At 29.9% G+C, this 17,325-nt stretch overlaps 5 protein-coding genes across 10 annotated transcripts in view; 3 read left to right on the forward strand and 2 right to left on the reverse strand.

Annotated features, from left to right (window-relative positions):
• The window catches only part of LOC119831014 (D-2-hydroxyglutarate dehydrogenase, mitochondrial), a 4,497-nt gene extending 3,223 nt beyond the window's left edge, over positions 1-1,274 (reverse strand). The window contains exons 1-3 of the mRNA XM_038354210.1: positions 992-1,274; positions 436-583; positions 1-189 (exon numbers count right to left, since the gene is read on the reverse strand). The exon at positions 1-189 is cut by the window's left edge and continues 3 nt beyond it. Of these exons, the coding sequence (XP_038210138.1) occupies positions 1-189; positions 436-583; positions 992-1,090 (436 nt within the window). The 5' untranslated portion in view covers positions 1,091-1,274. The remainder of the gene's footprint in view (positions 190-435; positions 584-991) is intronic.
• A 399-nt stretch (positions 1,275-1,673) lies between these two features.
• Positions 1,674-3,600, forward strand: LOC119831012 (ribosome biogenesis protein BRX1 homolog). Its single transcript, XM_038354209.1, has 5 exons — positions 1,674-1,914; positions 2,001-2,277; positions 2,545-2,828; positions 2,926-3,163; positions 3,363-3,600. The coding sequence occupies exons 1-5, from the start codon at positions 1,792-1,794 to the stop codon at positions 3,560-3,562; spliced, it is 1,122 nt and encodes a 373-aa protein (XP_038210137.1). The 5' UTR covers positions 1,674-1,791; the 3' UTR covers positions 3,563-3,600.
• Positions 3,601-3,638: 38 nt separating this feature from the next.
• LOC119831010 (choline transporter-like 1) lies at positions 3,639-11,623 on the reverse strand. Of its 6 annotated transcripts, XR_005287871.1 has the most exons (14): positions 11,367-11,577; positions 11,113-11,237; positions 10,500-11,034; positions 10,249-10,421; positions 10,069-10,128; positions 9,829-9,996; positions 9,614-9,749; positions 8,751-8,898; positions 8,400-8,540; positions 7,820-7,982; positions 6,971-7,192; positions 6,464-6,629; positions 4,908-5,768; positions 3,639-4,872 (listed from the first exon to the last, which is right to left on the reverse strand). XR_005287871.1 is itself a non-coding variant. In XM_038354205.1 (13 exons), exons 2-12 carry the CDS (start codon positions 11,215-11,217, stop codon positions 6,468-6,470), a joined length of 2,013 nt encoding a protein of 670 aa, XP_038210133.1. In that variant the 5' UTR covers positions 11,218-11,237; positions 11,531-11,623; the 3' UTR covers positions 3,639-5,768; positions 6,464-6,467. The 6 variants fall into 6 exon arrangements, 5 of the variants coding, with proteins under 5 accessions (XP_038210133.1, XP_038210135.1, XP_038210134.1 ...); XM_038354205.1 differs by having other exon boundaries at positions 3,639-5,768; positions 11,531-11,623; XM_038354207.1 differs by having other exon boundaries at positions 3,639-5,768; positions 8,751-8,886.
• Positions 11,624-12,882: 1,259 nt separating this feature from the next.
• LOC119831154 (39S ribosomal protein L55, mitochondrial) lies at positions 12,883-13,827 on the forward strand. Its single transcript, XM_038354426.1, has 2 exons — positions 12,883-13,203; positions 13,682-13,827. The coding sequence occupies exons 1-2, from the start codon at positions 13,009-13,011 to the stop codon at positions 13,823-13,825; spliced, it is 339 nt and encodes a 112-aa protein (XP_038210354.1). The 5' UTR covers positions 12,883-13,008; the 3' UTR covers positions 13,826-13,827.
• A 1,500-nt stretch (positions 13,828-15,327) lies between these two features.
• Positions 15,328-17,281, forward strand: LOC119831101 (cytochrome c-type heme lyase). The gene is made up of 5 exons (XM_038354356.1): positions 15,328-15,416; positions 15,523-15,742; positions 15,819-16,055; positions 16,200-16,324; positions 16,411-17,281. Exons 2-5 carry the CDS (start codon positions 15,572-15,574, stop codon positions 16,646-16,648), a joined length of 771 nt encoding a protein of 256 aa, XP_038210284.1. The 5' UTR covers positions 15,328-15,416; positions 15,523-15,571; the 3' UTR covers positions 16,649-17,281.
• Positions 17,282-17,325: the final 44 nt, after the last annotated feature.

Consider the following 17,325-nt stretch of genomic DNA (forward strand, 5'->3'; position numbering starts at 1 on the left):
CATCCAAACTTATAATTTTGTTCATAGAACTAAGGCTGAGAATAATTTCATCAAAAACTGGCACTGACCCTCCAACCAGCCCTGTGTTTCCACCTTGAGGACAGACTGCTAATTTTTTGCTGTTGCAGTATGAAAGAATTTCAGATACTTCCTGAGTTGTTTTAGGTTTCAACACAACTTTTGATTGACCTTAAAATTGCATAATTTTATACTGCTTAATTATCATAGTTCATAAACAATCATTTATAAAGCATTTAAATCCTATAAAACTTAAAATTAAATATATTTGATAAACAAGTATGAATAAGAAAGGCTCAGTTGAGGATGATTGATTCCACTTAACTAAAAAAAAATAACGCATTTATCCATTTAGGGACACTGAATTAATATTTTCAGGAATAATATAGATTATTATGTAAGTATAACAATACACACCTCTACAATTTTTTATCCAGTCTATGTTAAATGGTAAAACATCAGATTCCTCAGTAATTACACGATCTTCACTTAATATTGATTTAAAATAATTTATATCTGTTGCATGTATAGTACCAAAACTTTTTCGTTTAACATTATATTTTTCCTGTAAATATAATGTGTTTAATAAATATAAAATTAAAAATTATAAATGATAGAAGGGAAAGGTCAATGCAATTCTGTAGAAGGTCACTGCCCCTGTTTGCAACTGCACTCACAATATAGTGTAGTGTATTAATTATAAAATTTCCAATAATCAATTATAAACAAAACATTTTAGTGCTTATCAATTTTTCTCATTTAAATCATTTTATATTCTTATAGAAGTCTCATTTCAATTTATTGTTTTCCTTACTTAGGATTAAAACTGAACAATTCAGCTTTATAATAAACCTGTAACAAGTTATCAAAATAACTACGTGTATTTACATATTTATCTAAAATAACAACAAATATACATAGATTGTTCTTATCACTATAGCTTTATCTAAACATAAACACGGTTGAAACTTACCGATGACAATCTCGGGAGAGCTGAAGAGGAATATTTTGCGTGATTGAAAAAAATAATTTTGCAACAGTTGATAACAATAAAATTTCGTGGATTTATCATCTTATCAGAAAAATTATTAAAGTTTTAATAAAATATATGCTTGAATGGCATACGTGCAGTCTCTTTTGAAATTTTTCTCACAATAAGAGATTTGTGACAATGCAAGAACTAAGAATACTAAAATGACTAATATAGTTATTTGTTATTATCGCCGATTCGCCGTTCTCTGATCTTTTGACACTGTCGTCTGTCAGTGGTCAGGTTAACTGCTGTCACTCTTTGACTTTTGTAGTTGTAGTAAAGAAGAAACTATAAACCAGAAAGTCAATTTTGGAGTGTTACTAAAGCTTATTTAAATTTAATTTAATTATATTTTGTAAATATTATTTATATTTATTCTATATATTTGTAAAATCAAATCTTTTGTTCATCGTTCATGAGGAAGGCAAGAAGAATTTCAATGGGCAATTACTCATATTCAAAACCCATTTATAAAGAAAGCAACGACGGCAGTAGTGATGCCAGCTGCCCAGTGGACACAGATTAAGAACTAGTTACTTCATAAATGCTGCTTACAAAACACGTAATATACTAGACTTGACACATGTTGCAGTAGCCTTATGTGTCAATGTCATCAGTCATGTGTGTACTATGTTGTTCGTAGTAACTAGTTCCTAACTTCGTCATCTGTGGTGTTGTTTAACTTGCAAGAGGCGAGTAGTAGCACGTGTTTTAAGGTTAATAAGTAAATATTTATAAAAATGGTTAAAATAAAGGTTAAGAAGGAGAAAAAAAAAGATTCTAAAACGCAAGTACCGGTCAAGACTGAAAATATGGTAACTTTACCTCCTGTTCGAATGTCTGATGATCCTACCCCAAAACAAGTAAGTTTGTTATTTAATGAAATATATAATTTGTATTGGTACTATCATATTATTATAATTAATGAAGTATTTGAAAATAATTCTAGGTTAAATGGATAAATAGACAAAGAGTTTTAGTATTTGCTGCACGAGGAATAAATCATCGCCATCGTCATTTGATGGAAGATATAAAAAAACTCATGCCTCATCATAAAACTGAATCTAAAATGGAAAGAAGTAAGAACTTATATGTGGTTAATGAAATAAGTGAAATGAAGAACTGCAATAAGTGCATTTTATTTGAAGGAAGGAAGATGAGGGACTTATACCTTTGGATGTCTAATATACCCAATGGCCCGAGTGTAAAATTTTTAGTAGAAAACAGTAAGTTTGATTAGTTATAGTGTATTTTCTTTTGTTTGATTTTACGCGAGTATTATACATTTAGAAATTAAAAACTTCCTAACGGATTTGACTTGATTTGAGCGTGACCAGTCTCCCCGTGACCATGCTCGCTGTAAAGTGTTTGAAACGTCTGGTTAATAATACAATGAATAAATCGCGTTTAAAATCCGTTAAAAAGTTTTTAGTTATAGTGTTTTAATATTATACCTTTATGTACTGAACCTTATATTTTGGTATTATTTTTAGTTTACACAATGGGTGAGCTCAAAATGACAGGCAATTGTTTAAGAGGTTCGAGACCATTATTATCTTTTGACCCTCAGTTTGCTAAAGATGCTCATTATGCTCTTTTGAAAGAGTTGCTGATTCAAATCTTTGGTGTGCCCAAACACCATCCTAAAAGCCAGCCCTTCTTTGATCATGTATACACATTCATGATACTTGATAATAGAATTTGGTTCAGAAATTACCAGATCCTGTCTGAAGATGGAGCTTTGGCTGAAATTGGCCCAAGATTTGTACTCAATCCCGTGAGTATCACCATTTTTCATCACACAATATTATCTTATTAAAATATCTCGAATTATAAAATTATTGAAATAAATTGATTACAAATTTAACTTATAGGTGAAAATATTCTCTGGCTCCTTTGGTGGTTCAACATTGTGGGAAAATTCTAAATATATTAGCCCTGCTAAACTAAGACAAGCATTCTCTAAGAGAGCTGCAAATAAATATGAAAAGAGAATTGAAAAGAAAGTCCTCAATGAAGCAAGTAAACCAGTTACTGGGTACCCAGATATAGAAGATGCTTCCTTCTTTAAAGGTGACCCAGTAAAGAAAGCTGAGAATGTGGTTATAAAAGGTATTTTTGATTCATTTGCCATAAGCTTAGTATATATTTTATAAATTATGTTATGGTATATTTATTCTTATCTTAATGTCTCTTGGTATAACAATCTACTCAAAATTTTGCAGTGTATAAGTTCGATTTTCATCACATTAGTGATTAATTTCTAAATCATGAATTTTATGATAATGTTATAGTATATATATTTTTTTAGACGAAATAAAAGATGAACCAATGGATGAAGAAGAAAATAAATCACCAGATACTAGTACTGTAAAATCTATCAAGAAATCCAAAACTAAACCTGACATGGCCATCAGACGGAAGCAACTTAAAGCTAAGAGTAAAAAGATTTCAGATCAAATTAAAAAAAGAAAACAATTCAAAAAGAAGAAACCACTGAAGTCAAAATGAAGGAATTAAATAAAACAAATTTAATATTGACACTCAAATTGTTTTATTATTTAAGATCAACAATCCAAAAATTATACAATATACTAGCAATACTTGGAAGTTACATTTGATTCATAAGCAATAATAAAAAATGCATAAGTTTATGTATGGTGACACAATATGAAAAATTTATAAGGTACAACAAATAAATATTAAAGCTTTATGTTAAAAATGGAGTCATAGTGAATTTAATGTTACAATACCTTTTTTTGCCTTAAATTAATATTTGTTTAATGATTATTTACTAATTACAGCACTTGAGCATCAAATCACTCTGGACGGTTTCTTGACTAAAGTCAGGATACAAAAAAAGTCTAAAACATTGCTACATGTTATGGGTAAACAATTACAACAATTTGTAAAAGGAAAGGGATGGAATCTTGCTTTGTCTATTCAAGTGTAAATGATGAACATAACATGGAACTAAGTCATTACTTTGGCTTCAAAATAAATATTATTATGATTACTGAAATAGCAATATGCATCATAATAATTTACATTCATACTCCCAATACATTTGTATAATATTCAATGTAAAGCAATATAAACTGACATGTTTAAATGTTAATAAAAAAATACAATTGATTAAATTCATATAGGTAATATGTAAATGCAATAATTTTTTTTAGTCTCAAAAATTTTCTGATCCTAGATATTTTACTTATGCAAGTATAGCATTCCTTGTAAAGTCCTAGCTATAAAATTTAAAATAAGCTGCCTATATATGTATATATAAGAAACACACATAAATGCTATTTTACCTAGTTCCTGTTAGAGGTCCATTTATTATATGGTAAATTTCGAAATCATGCCCTGGAAATTGATTTTTTTTTCTCCTTAAGAAGCCCTTTGTAGATGTAAAATAAAAGGTATAATATTGAGAAATTTTGAAAGAGAAGAGGAAATTCGATGATAAAGTGGGATTGGCGTTGCGTCTTTTTACGCAGGTTCGAATCCCGCTTCGTGATCATTTTTTTTTCTATTCTTTCTAAATTTCTCATTTATAAAGCATTTCAACGTTATAAAACTAAAAATACACAATTACAACAATGTTGCTTATTTCTTACTAACAAGGGTAAGGCTCGATTGATAATCGTTTTCACATCTTAAAATTTAACGGCCTTGTTAAGTGACATAGCAATTTCACAGGGACTAGTGATAATATCATAAACGATGTTAGCAGCGCGAGCCGTCGAGTCGTAAGCGGTCGGATTTGAAATTTTCTTTATTCGTCATTCTAGGATTGGAAACACAACAATAGAAACGTCGACCTCGTCGACCGACGAAATTGTCAAAATATAATTACGTTTCAAAATCATTATAGTGTCGCTGTAAAATTACAATGTCTATAGAACAAATGCAATCGACTAATAATCTACTGTAATTATAATTTCAAGGCTTTGAAAATATACCTGCGACACGTATAAAACAACATAGTGACACAGCAAACATTTGATGGACATTTTTATTATTTGATACTTATTCTAGTAAATTAAATATTTGCTTTCATTTAAACTGAGACTTTATATATCATGTTATAAAAATAATGGAAGAAGTTAATTATATTATATTAAATATAATGTACTGAATGAGTATAATTAATTATTAATAATTTTTATAAAATGTTAAGATTTTAAAAAGGAAACAATGCATTTTTGGATGTTAACATTTAAAAAACGCGAAAAAGTGCATTTAAGCAGCGAGTATCATAAAATCGATCAAACATTACAAAAAATAAATGTCCTAGCAAAATATTTTTTCTTATACACTAGTCATGATTGTACGCATTTAATTCATAGTTTCTAAAATAAAAAATTTAAATTATAATCTGAGATTAAATTCATTCGAGATTATATCAACATTATTTCTACAAGTATAAAAATAGGCAAAAAATAATTAAAGCTGACAATTAATGACAAATTATAAAATATTATGAAACATGATTGTATATCTAATATAAATAAGTAAACTTATACCTATGCAATTTTCGAAAATTTGTATATGTTATCAGTTCTTATTATATATACGTAACGTTAACAAAAGAAGACAAAAGAACAGTTTAAAATTACATTAATAGGAAATTTATAAAAATCTTATTAACTGTTGAGACTTCGAGTAATGCATAGCCTTAGAAAGTGTAAATATATCCGAAATCAGATCTGTTTATCTGTAACAAAAATGTTGTGCATAATTTTTCATAAAAACTAAACTGGTATTATTAAAACAACAAGAGCAATTAGAATAAGATTAATAGTATGTAATTATTAAAGTGCCCGAAACCGGAATTTGGCAATAATAGACTGATGAGGGAATGCATATTTTGACATTATAAACAGTTGCCGTTAACGGAGAGAACAAGAACTATGTGAAAAAAATAATAAGTTTATAGACTAGCCTCACTTATTAAACGTTTGTACACAAAAAAAAATTGACATCGCAGGTAAAAGGTTTGCAACCTCATGCTTGCGTGCAAGCGGAACGCATTATGTATTTTTACGCATAGCGACATGCATCTAGTACAGAAACGGATATACTGAAAAAACCAATAAGACGCAGTAATATTGTTATATTTAAAATTTAAACTTTAAAACTCTTTTCTCATACCAACATTTAAAAAAAATAAATAAACTTAAAGCTAACAAGCTCGCACATAACGAATACAGCTATTTTCAACATTTTTAGTTGGGCCATTTTTAAAAGATATGTGTATATGTCAATTTTCTATAGGCGATTAATATTTTATCATCAAGCTGATTAAAAAAAGGGGGTATGGACATAAGAAATACTTAAACTCCATTTCCGTCCGTATCCATGCATACATGAAGAAGACAGAAGAGAAAAGTCGCGCATGCTAAAACTCACAAACTCAGTACTTTTCCTGCAAATCTTCCAATTCAGCGGCGTTTTGTTCCTGTCTGTTTGTTTTATGTCCTCCGAGTTCAGCCAATCTTGAATTCTTCCATTTACCATTGTCACCATTCATGTTACGATCCTCGCAAACGCACAAAAACAGAGAATCCACTACCATCTGAAAAATACGCAAAATATTTAATTTTATCTCTTATAACACAAGAAAGAAAAACAAACGGACACAGTATATTATATTACATTACATGGTATATTTATTTGACAATTTACAAATGCAAACAATACTAAACAAATAGCAGCAAGGTAATGAAGGATGGATTATATAATTTTGTGATTTTAGGTACGCTATGGCTGCGAACTAGTGACTTCGCATATACTGTTGTAGTTCAGTTAACACTTAACCCACAATCTTGTTAATTTTGCTTGAAACTTAGAATCTACTGCTTGGTATGAATAGATTAAAATAAATGTTATGTGAAAAAAATACCAGTTTAAACTTACCTCATACAGAGATAGAATGCAATGTGCAATAAAGAACGAATAAATACAGATAACGAGTGTAGGAACTGCGAAGAAATGTAAGTCGGAGTTTCGTTTTAGCAGAAGTAAGCCAATGATGCCAGTTATGGCTGTTACGATACACTTGCCCAGAAATAGAATGAAATCGCCCACACTGTTTATTGTGGCCACTTGCAAGGCGTTGTTCACAATAACACTGAAAGCCTGGAAAACAAATTTTATGGTTATTCAATTTATGTGAAACAGTTCAAAAATATACCATATATCATAGCCACCGAAAAAATAAATACAAAAATAATTATAAAACTTACTTCAATTTATACTTGAGCAAATCTAATCTCTTTATAGCAAACGTAATGGGTGATTATAAATAAATAAATAAATAAATAAATTATATAAATAAACCATCAACACTAATATTATAAAAAGGAAACTTTTGTATTTTTGTATGCTTGTAACATTTTCACGCAAAAATCATCTGGAACCATGTTCAACCAAATCATGGACCAACTTCAAAAATTCTTTCACCATTAGAAAGCTGCAACTTCACTGATTGACATTAGCTATAAGACGGGCGTATAGCGTTTAGCATAGTTAAAAAAAATAATTTAACGGCTTTAAAAAACTAAGAAACAAAAGTCAAATCATATTTAAATGCATTACTTCACTGTTATTGAAATGAAGTGTATTTTGTGCAGTTTTTTATTTACTATAGAAGAAAACTGAAACACTGAATATAAATAAAAAAATTAACACAAGAAAAAAATAATTTTCTTCTTAGATCAATAGAAATCAGTTATTTAATCAATAATAACAAAATTGTATGGTTACCTTAGCTGCTGCCTTACAAAAATGACATCTTTCTATGGTAATTATTGTATATGCATTATGGTTCAAATAGCGAATGAATTTTTCGAGGCAATAAAAGCAACAAATACCGCATTTTAATCCACACTTAGCACACTCCGAACCTTTTTCTGCCCTTGACGAAAGTCTAAAAAATTTATTACAAATTACAATGTTACAGAAAATTGTACAATTATATTTCTTCAGATCAAATGATGTCTGTGTAAAATACCTTTATCCGTGTAGGTATAGTAACTTACTCGAACTTCAAATACTTAATCACATCCACCTAATGAATGGAATTATATTTAGGCGTAGACAGACTATAGTCAGTATTCAACTTATTACAAAAAATCCTGTATATCATTTAGTTTAAGCATTTAATAAAGAACACCATAAAAGCATCAACAGTATTTTATTGTTTGTCTCCACATTTATTTTTCTTTCTTTTACATCAAACTTTGTTTGAAAGCAGATAGCTGATACAAATTAATTCCTACTTTAAAGATCATGTGGATAAAACCAGCAAAACTAGACTTACAATAATATAATAAAAATTTCTTACTTGGCGTGGAGATATGTTAGAATAAGGCGTGGCACTTTGAATAATGTGATCAAAAATGATCCTTTAGCTACTGAACCTAGATGATATTTAAGAAGTTTTCCAACAGAATATAGTACTGGTGATGAATCACTATGGGGACCCCTATAAAAGAAAAGGTTATTAATGTATGTAATACTCATAATTAATAAATATATGAATGAAACAAGAAAAATAAAAAACAGATATTGTGAAGTGTTTTTAGGAAAATTCTAATTATCATCAAAAATTAATACCAGGTATTTAATTAAAACTATTTTTAAACGAAAGCTTTATGTAAATAAAAATACATTAAACAAAAAGAAAACAAATCACCTGAAATACCAGTGCGACACAGCCCCAGCAATAGTCATCTGTTGGCAGCCCAATATAAATTCACTTCCCCACACAAGGCAGATAAGACACATCCACCACATACTCCTTACCCACATAGGGTTAAACTCTATTGGATCTAGAATATAGCCTAATGAATACAATGAACATAAATATAAATAAATAAACAAAAACATACATACATAAGTACCTAAAATAAATTATAATAAAAATAAAAAAATAGCTTGTGATGTAATAAAAAAAAAGCTTGCTATACAATATAAACTGTGACAACTTAATACATATGAAATATAAAAATTAATTTTTCAATGTATTCTGAATATTGTAATGCTATTATTGAATATTCATTAAATACTTCATTATGTAATATTATCAGCATAAATATTTTAAATATAAGCAAAAAGGCACATATTTTGTACTAATATTAATACTACAAAAGAAAAATGTATTTGCCAAATAATGCTCAGAACTAACCACAGACAGTCTGATAAAATAAATAAATATAAAAAATATACCATCATTACAATAAATACCTGGAAAATGTTATTCTTTGAAATTAGATTGACAAAGGAATTAAAAAACATGGCTTTGCTTTTTACATAATAGCCATGTATGTGTGCTATGACTCATCATGACTATGACAACATTGCAATAAAGGGAATTAATTTCTCAATTAATATTCTACTTAGTAAATAATACTGTTTTCTTAATACAAAAAAGAACAATTGCCTTTTGCAAAATTGGAGTGCTGACTCTTAACTTCCACTTTTCACTCCTGTGTATCAATAAAAAAAGTTACTGAGAAAAATGTGTTGAAACTTATTAAAGAAATTTGCATTACTCACTTTTAAAACTGGCACTGCTGTTAATCTTTTGAGCCTGAATGGCTGCACTATCTACATGGTCTGGTAGTTGTGTACCATTGATGAAGAAGTTTGTTTTATAAGGTATACCAGGATAGTTAGCTGTAGCTAAGCAAACCTAGAAAGTTGTTTGTGTCATTATAAAACATACTATTTATACTAAAAAGAAATATTATTTCGAGGTGTTAGTATCTTACCACAACAGATGACCAAAAAGCAAAAAACAGCACCAAGAAGAAGAATGTAATTATTGGCTGGAGAAAGAGTGCTGGTATGGATCCAAGGCAATGAGCTGTTTCTTTGAACAATGCAGCCAAAAATGACACACGCGATCTCATCACCCATACAAGGAGGAGCAAAATTACCTAGACATATTGATATATTTAACACTTACAACAAATAAAATTAAAAAAATATATACATATATAATGACTTACAGTAATTATTGTAGCTATAATGGAGTACCATAGGAAGGCTTTTTCATTTTTAAAGGATTCCTGAAAAGAAATTTACATGTTAGCAATTAAAAATATATTTCAAACATTATCACTGAACAACTGAAACCTACACCATATAAATCCAATTTTTGTAATAAAAAAATTGCCAATTGAACTTACAGCTAGGAAAGCAGTTGTATCAGAGAAGTCTCTCTGTTTAGTTCTAAGTTCATGATAAGTGTACCATAACAAGGCTGTTCCCGCCACACTTGCAATTGATACTATGATCATAAATATCCAAGACACTAATGTTGCCAATAAATGCAAAATAGAAACCATTATTAGAGAACAAACTGAAAAGAAATTAAAGACATTGAAGTAAATTAGTTTATACTATTACATTTTATTAAAAAAAAATATATATTACTTACTAAATGCTATAATTACACAAATAATCATTTCTTTCCAAGAGTTATATAGGTCAGACAGCATTTGCTCAATTGTGTCCCAGCTGTTTAGCAAATCATAGAAATCGGTAAAGACTTTCTGAGCTACATCTTTAGCTGACTTTGGAAAGCACCGGTTAAGAAGCGGGAATGATTCATAAACTGGTAAAACAGGGCATGGGCCTATGAAATTGTTTAAATCTCCAGTATTTGTTGTGGTATTCAAGTTTATATCATATCTACATAAACTAGACCCAGTTTGCTTGTAGAAGTTTTGAATATCAGTTAAAGTTTCCATTTTTTTATTTGGGCATTCTTTTACACATATTTTGAGAGACCGTCGTAATTGCTTTACATCCATAAAAAACAGGTAACTTTTGTCAGCAGTGCTTATGCCGGCAAGTGGGAAGTTTATTAGTTTCTTGTTATTTTTTACACCACATGTATTACCAAAGGAATCATATCCATTTATGAGTCGTTGCGGATTTCCGTATACAAAAGAGATTGCAGCAACAAATATCTAAAATAAATTAAAAATGATACATTTAAGATTCAAATATAAATCATAACATAATCAAGTACATTAAATGAAAGTCACCATTGCTATCCAAAAGATTACATATATAACCAGCCATAGAACGTCGGTACATCCTTTTTTAGGCGTTTCATTTTGTGGAGATATTTCACTTTGCGTGCACCCCATAACTAATCCTCGCAAGAAACCTATAAAACAATTTTTATATGAATAAAATTTTAAACCAAAAAAATTTAAACGCCAATATAAAAGGCGAGGCTACTGCATTGGCATTAAGTCATCGTTAGTTGTTACTCATACAATCTTTGATTAGGTACCTTTGATACGAACGCTTCTAAACAATGATGTACTATATTCTAGTAAGACTTTTTAATCTCCATAAAATATATATGATATTGTACATTTAATTAAACAAAAATAAAAACTTTAAAAATGCCATACGAGTTAAGCTTCGAAAAGGATGCGAACACTGAGATAGTACCTAATAATAAACAGACGCGAAAAGGTCAACAATAAACAATAAACAACAATATACATAGGCAACAAAAGTTGTCAACCATAAACTATAGAGAGCGCGCTGTATATAGATGGTTTCTGACCAGTGTTCGGAACCGTACGATAATTATCGTACACATACGATAATTTTGTGCCTACGTACGATGTACGATAGCATACTATTATCGTACGCAGATTGTACGATAATTTCTATCATGATGCAAAATTTGAGAATTTATACTATTTCACTCATGCGCTGATAGTCTAAATCGAATTAGCATGATTTATTTTGTCCAATTAAGTCTTGGGAAAATACCGGGAAATACAAGTTCTTTATTCCTATTGGTTCTTACGATTCCCTATGTTAAGTTTCACCACTGCCGATACTGTAACTTTATCAAGCGCCTGCTGTATACGCTTTCTTATTGATTAGTATAGCATTTACCAATGCGAACAAAAGAATATAAGTTCGATATTTCGATTATGTATCCAACTTGCATGAGAACAGTGAAATTTTGTCTGAGTGAATTTTACGCTTGGCGCATTTATTGAACTTAAAGTGGAAAGGGAATCAAAAAGTTCAGGGTCTGTGCGACGTGTAAAACATTTGGATTTCAGTGTTCTGTTGATTTGACAGCGGTGGTTTAAAAAAGATAAACTATAGAGTACTTGCATGCATATCAATATTACAATTTATATGATTTATTTATCTGTAATAGACATTATCCTAAAAAGTACGATAATTTCGTTCCATGTACGATAATTTTACGCCCCGGGGTACGATAGTCGGTCCACTTCAGGTTGCTAACACTGTTTCTGACCGAAGATATTAGACTAATGCGTTTATTACACTACACTAAATATAGTTGTCTTAATTAAGTCCTCACTAAATTTGGAAACGTGTAATCGCATTCATCGAGTTAGCACCTAAATTTAGACGACAGAATAGTTTCTGACTGACTGAATCATTTAGAAGCCTAAGTTGAACGCATTTAGAAAGGTGTAATCACGTTGTTACTTAGAAATGGACATATTTAAATACTTTTATACTAATACTATCTCAAACAATATTATTTTGCTTTGAATGGTCGGCTTTGAAATGGCTCCATTAGTTATTTAAATCACTCATTATGTCCATAATCTGACTCAGTACCTAAATTAATTGGAGTAATAAGTGCATTTTGAGTCAAGCCTACCTAACCAACTATTAACAACTACCTCAATAGTCCATACCTGCTGTGCTTCTGTTCTACATTATGGCTGGACTCCACAAGGTACCAATAAGTTCTGTCTTGCGTATCCAAGCCCTTACAATCTTCAAAAAAATTTGTTTTGACACCGTCAAGTGTCATTACTCACATGTCACACTTGTCTGAATAGAATTGGTGTGATAACTGATTTTGTTAATTTTTAAAGAATAAAAAATTAAAAGTCACCACGAGCATTAAATCGCAATATAACACTATGTTTTTGAAATGCTTATTGGAAAATAAAGCACTATTCTTACAATATTATTGTAAAAGAAACTTAAATAATAATGTAACCAGTATTACAAAAATACACAGGGAATTATATACAAGAATGTACCCTACAAAAGTAGTTCTAGCGAATGGTGCATCTATTAATATTAGATACCACGAACCCCGAAAAATAATAAAGGTAAGATACTAAATCTGGAGAAATACTTATAAGGTACCTAACATTGTAATGTATCATTGAAAATAGAAGAGTTACATACGTACATACATACTGACTTAATTTTATATGAAGTTAATATCATATATATCAATACTAATATAGTAGAGAGGAAATATTTGTATATAAATTGTCTGTTTGTATTGTTTTCACACAAAACCTACTGGACCATTTATAGAAGTTATTTTAGAGTTACTTAAAAAGTTGCAACTTTAAAGAGCAAGAGTTTATGTATATTTAAAATTTAATAATAATTTAATTGAATAAATTTAATGATATGACCTAATAATCTAAATTATCTTTGAACATTGTTTATGTATGATAGAAGTAATTTTCATTAATTTAAACCATTTATGTATATCAAGATTTTCATTAATTAAAGTAGAATGATCGTGATAGAAGTTTGGCCAATTGTTTTGTATGTTTAATGACTTTGTTTCAGCTACCCTTAGATCTATCTCTTTTATCAGAAGCAGAGAAAAAGATAAGACTGGATAAAAGGAAACCTAAGAAGAAGGTTAAAATCACTGAAACTTTAGACGATAACTTTAATGCTAAGAAGTACTTAAAATATTTAAAGAAGTGATATGTTTCATAATTTTTGGTAGGTTAAAATAGTATAGAAAGAATATTAATTATATTTGTTACATAGACTATATTCTTTTATTTCCTGTATATAAAAACATTCATTTCGCTTCTCTATCAGGAATAAAAAAAAAAACTTTTTAATGGTTTAAGGGACTAATAAAGTTCTATAAAGTAGGGACCTACTTGAGTAAATACTACTACTACTCAACTGTGATGAGACAGTGAAATAAAAAATATAACAAAATAAGTTTTATAGTGTACATTGATATTTAATAACAATGGGCTATTTTAATTTTTATTGCTATGATGTATTTTCAAATATTCATTGTCCATATCTTGCTTCCATAAATAATCCTACTTCCTACTAATATTATAAATGCGAAAGTTTGTAAGGATGTGTGCGTGTTTGTTTCCCTTTCACGCAAAAACTACTGAACCGATTGCAATGAAATTTGGTACTCAGACAGCTGGACAACTGGAATAACATATAGGCAACTTTTAATCCCGATATTCCTACGGGATACGGACTTACGCGGGTGAAACCGCGGGGCGCAGCTAGTTATCTATAATTATCGGTTATTATAGATAATTACCAACGCACATGGTAAATGTAGTGAATTATCAACATTTACACATGGAAAACGGGGCATCTCGCCCGCGTGAAATGGCTATGGTAACAACGTAAATAAAGATAAATATGAAGAGAATATCCATGAACCAAATGAAACGCTAGGCAGTCGCTAGAAAAGCAGGGTGAAAAAATGATAAAAGCAAAAAGCAGTATAATAATACGGATAGATAAAAGCCTCCAATCGTTTGTTACTAACATTTTATTATAATGAACACTAGAATTTTTTTTTATTAAAAAATGTTATGATTCCGGTGTTCGATTTCATTATTTACTACATTTACAAAACGGGTATGGTAATTTTATATAAGTGCCGATAAAGGTGATTACTTCGAAAGTTTTTACAACCTTTACCACAATCTGGTAATTACGCATAGTTCCCAGCTAATACATAATAACCGCACTATCCACATTAACTCTAACAGATATCTAGAGAAACAAACAGCAGTACGTAAAATATCTCTTTTTGTACTTCATGCCATGAAGTTCATGGTTCTTACAAAATTACATGGCACATGACCTCCTGGCTGCTATCTAAAATTAATTTATCAAATTTTTCAAATTTCAAGGCACGTTTGTGGCTCAGTGGTTAAGACCTCGGACTTGAATTGAAGTCAGGGGTTTGAAACCAAGCAAGCGTGCAGGAAATAAATTAATTTTTCTATTTATCTGCGTATTGTACACATCACCACTGCTGGAAATCTAAACTAATATTATAAGGCTGAAGAGTTTGTTTGTTTGTTTGAACGCACTAATTTCAGGAACTACTGGTCTGATTTGAAAAATTCTTTCAGCGTTAGATAGCCCATTTAGCCATTTTAGCAAGTACTTATAACATTTATAATAATTATTTTTATCTCAAAAGCTGGGAATACCGTCATAAATTGGATGTTGTCATCTGTCAAGTTGAACCATTAAATTGACAGTGCTGTGACCTGTCTTGGATCTGCATTTTATTCAGGTGCTTTTTATTTTTGAATTAATCGAGTATCTTATTACATGTGATATTGTGATACTTAATGCTTTCCAAATATCATTCCTGTAACATAACAAACTATTATTTTCAGGCATATCATGTTAGGATAACCTCGCAGCCTTACGTAAGGCACCTACAAAATGGGTAGTACAGTATCAACAGAGGCAGAGAAGCCTAAAAATTTTGCCAAAAATGTTAATCCTCCCGCAGAATGCCCAATGCACAATAAAATGGAAAACCAAGAAAAAAAGGCAGAATCGCGACCATCAGAATGTCCCATTCAAAAGGAAGATGTTAATCCTTATAACATGGTAAATAACGAACTCTGGTAAACAATTATGATGAATCTTTAACGATATTACTTTTGATTATAAAATGATTTTGTAGATGCCTCCTGCTAATCAACAACCCGCACCAGACCAACCATTTGAACTACCTACTCAGAGACAAGTATCGAGTATCCCTCGTGCTATGCCTGATGGATCCACCGAATTCTGGGTATATCCAAGTCAACAAATGTTTTGGAATGCAATGTTACGTAAAGGTTGGCGTTGGAAGGATGAAGACATTCAACCTAAGGATATGGATGATATCATCAAAATTCATAATGCTAACAATGAACAGGTAATTAACCTGTATTATTTAATATGTGTTTGTTTTTAATCTAAGTGACAGTGAATTTAATTCTTACTTCTTTCTCAAATCTCATTACTGCATTTTTTGCCTCATAAAATATAACTCAATACTGATGTTTCCTTAATTTTATAGGCATGGCTAGAAGTGTTGAAGTGGGAAGCTTTACATGCAAAAGAATGTGGACATCCCAGGCTTAAGAGTTTTGGAGGAAAAGCAACACAATATAGCCCTAGGGCTCGTATCAGATCAATGCTCGGGTAAGTAAATAATATACTTAATTATAATGAATAACAAATTCATCATATTGTTACTACAACATCTATTGTGTTTTTAAATTTTTCAGGTATGAGTTGCCTTTTGATCGCCATGATTGGATTGTAGATAGGTGTGGCAAAGAAGTGAGATATATTATTGATTATTATGATGGTGGTGAAGTGGATAGTAAAAATGAGTTTGCCCTGTTAGATGTCAGGCCAGCCATGGATTCATTTGAAAATGTATGGGACAGAATGAAAGTTATGTACATGAGATACCGGTTTGAATTGTTGGAAAATAAAGAGAAACCCAAAATTACAAATTGACCTTACATTTTTGCAGTCTTTATATTAAGAGAGTAAAATCTCATTTTTTGTTTTATTGCTGTAAATGGAATATCTAAAAAGTATATATTAAACTGATACTTTTACTTGAATTGCTCCTAATAACACTGGACAATGATTAAATTGAGAAAAAATTTGGACAACTGTTATTTGAAAAGGAATCGGTTTATCACTGATATGTATTCTTGAAAAATTGATAATGAACATAAATATCCTTATATGAAAGGAAGGATATATTTATAAGGAATTTCTTATCAACAGTCCCACCACTACTATGTATTACTTAAATCATTTTTATTAAATTTCTATGTGGAGTTGTTCTGTGAACAGAAATAATTGTTACTGCAGTGACTCTTTGTGATTTAACATTATTCACTTCATTATTTCACAATAATTTTCACTATGTACTAATCAGTAGTTTAATTAGGAGTAGAATATAGAGATGTTGGTAATTTATTACTAAGTTGATGACCACAATTGACTTGACTTGTTTGTAGATATACATGCTTCAAATACTGTATAAGTTACTTAGTAGTGCTTATAAAAGTTGTGAATCATATTGTGGAGTGTTGAAAATATTACTTTACATTGCATCTTATAATAAATTATTAAAATTATAATTTGTTTTATTTATTTTCAATAAAAATAAATCGTGACAA

Source organism: Zerene cesonia, chromosome 13 (assembly GCF_012273895.1).
Source record: "Zerene cesonia ecotype Mississippi chromosome 13, Zerene_cesonia_1.1, whole genome shotgun sequence".
Taxonomy (NCBI): domain Eukaryota; kingdom Metazoa; phylum Arthropoda; class Insecta; order Lepidoptera; family Pieridae; genus Zerene; species Zerene cesonia.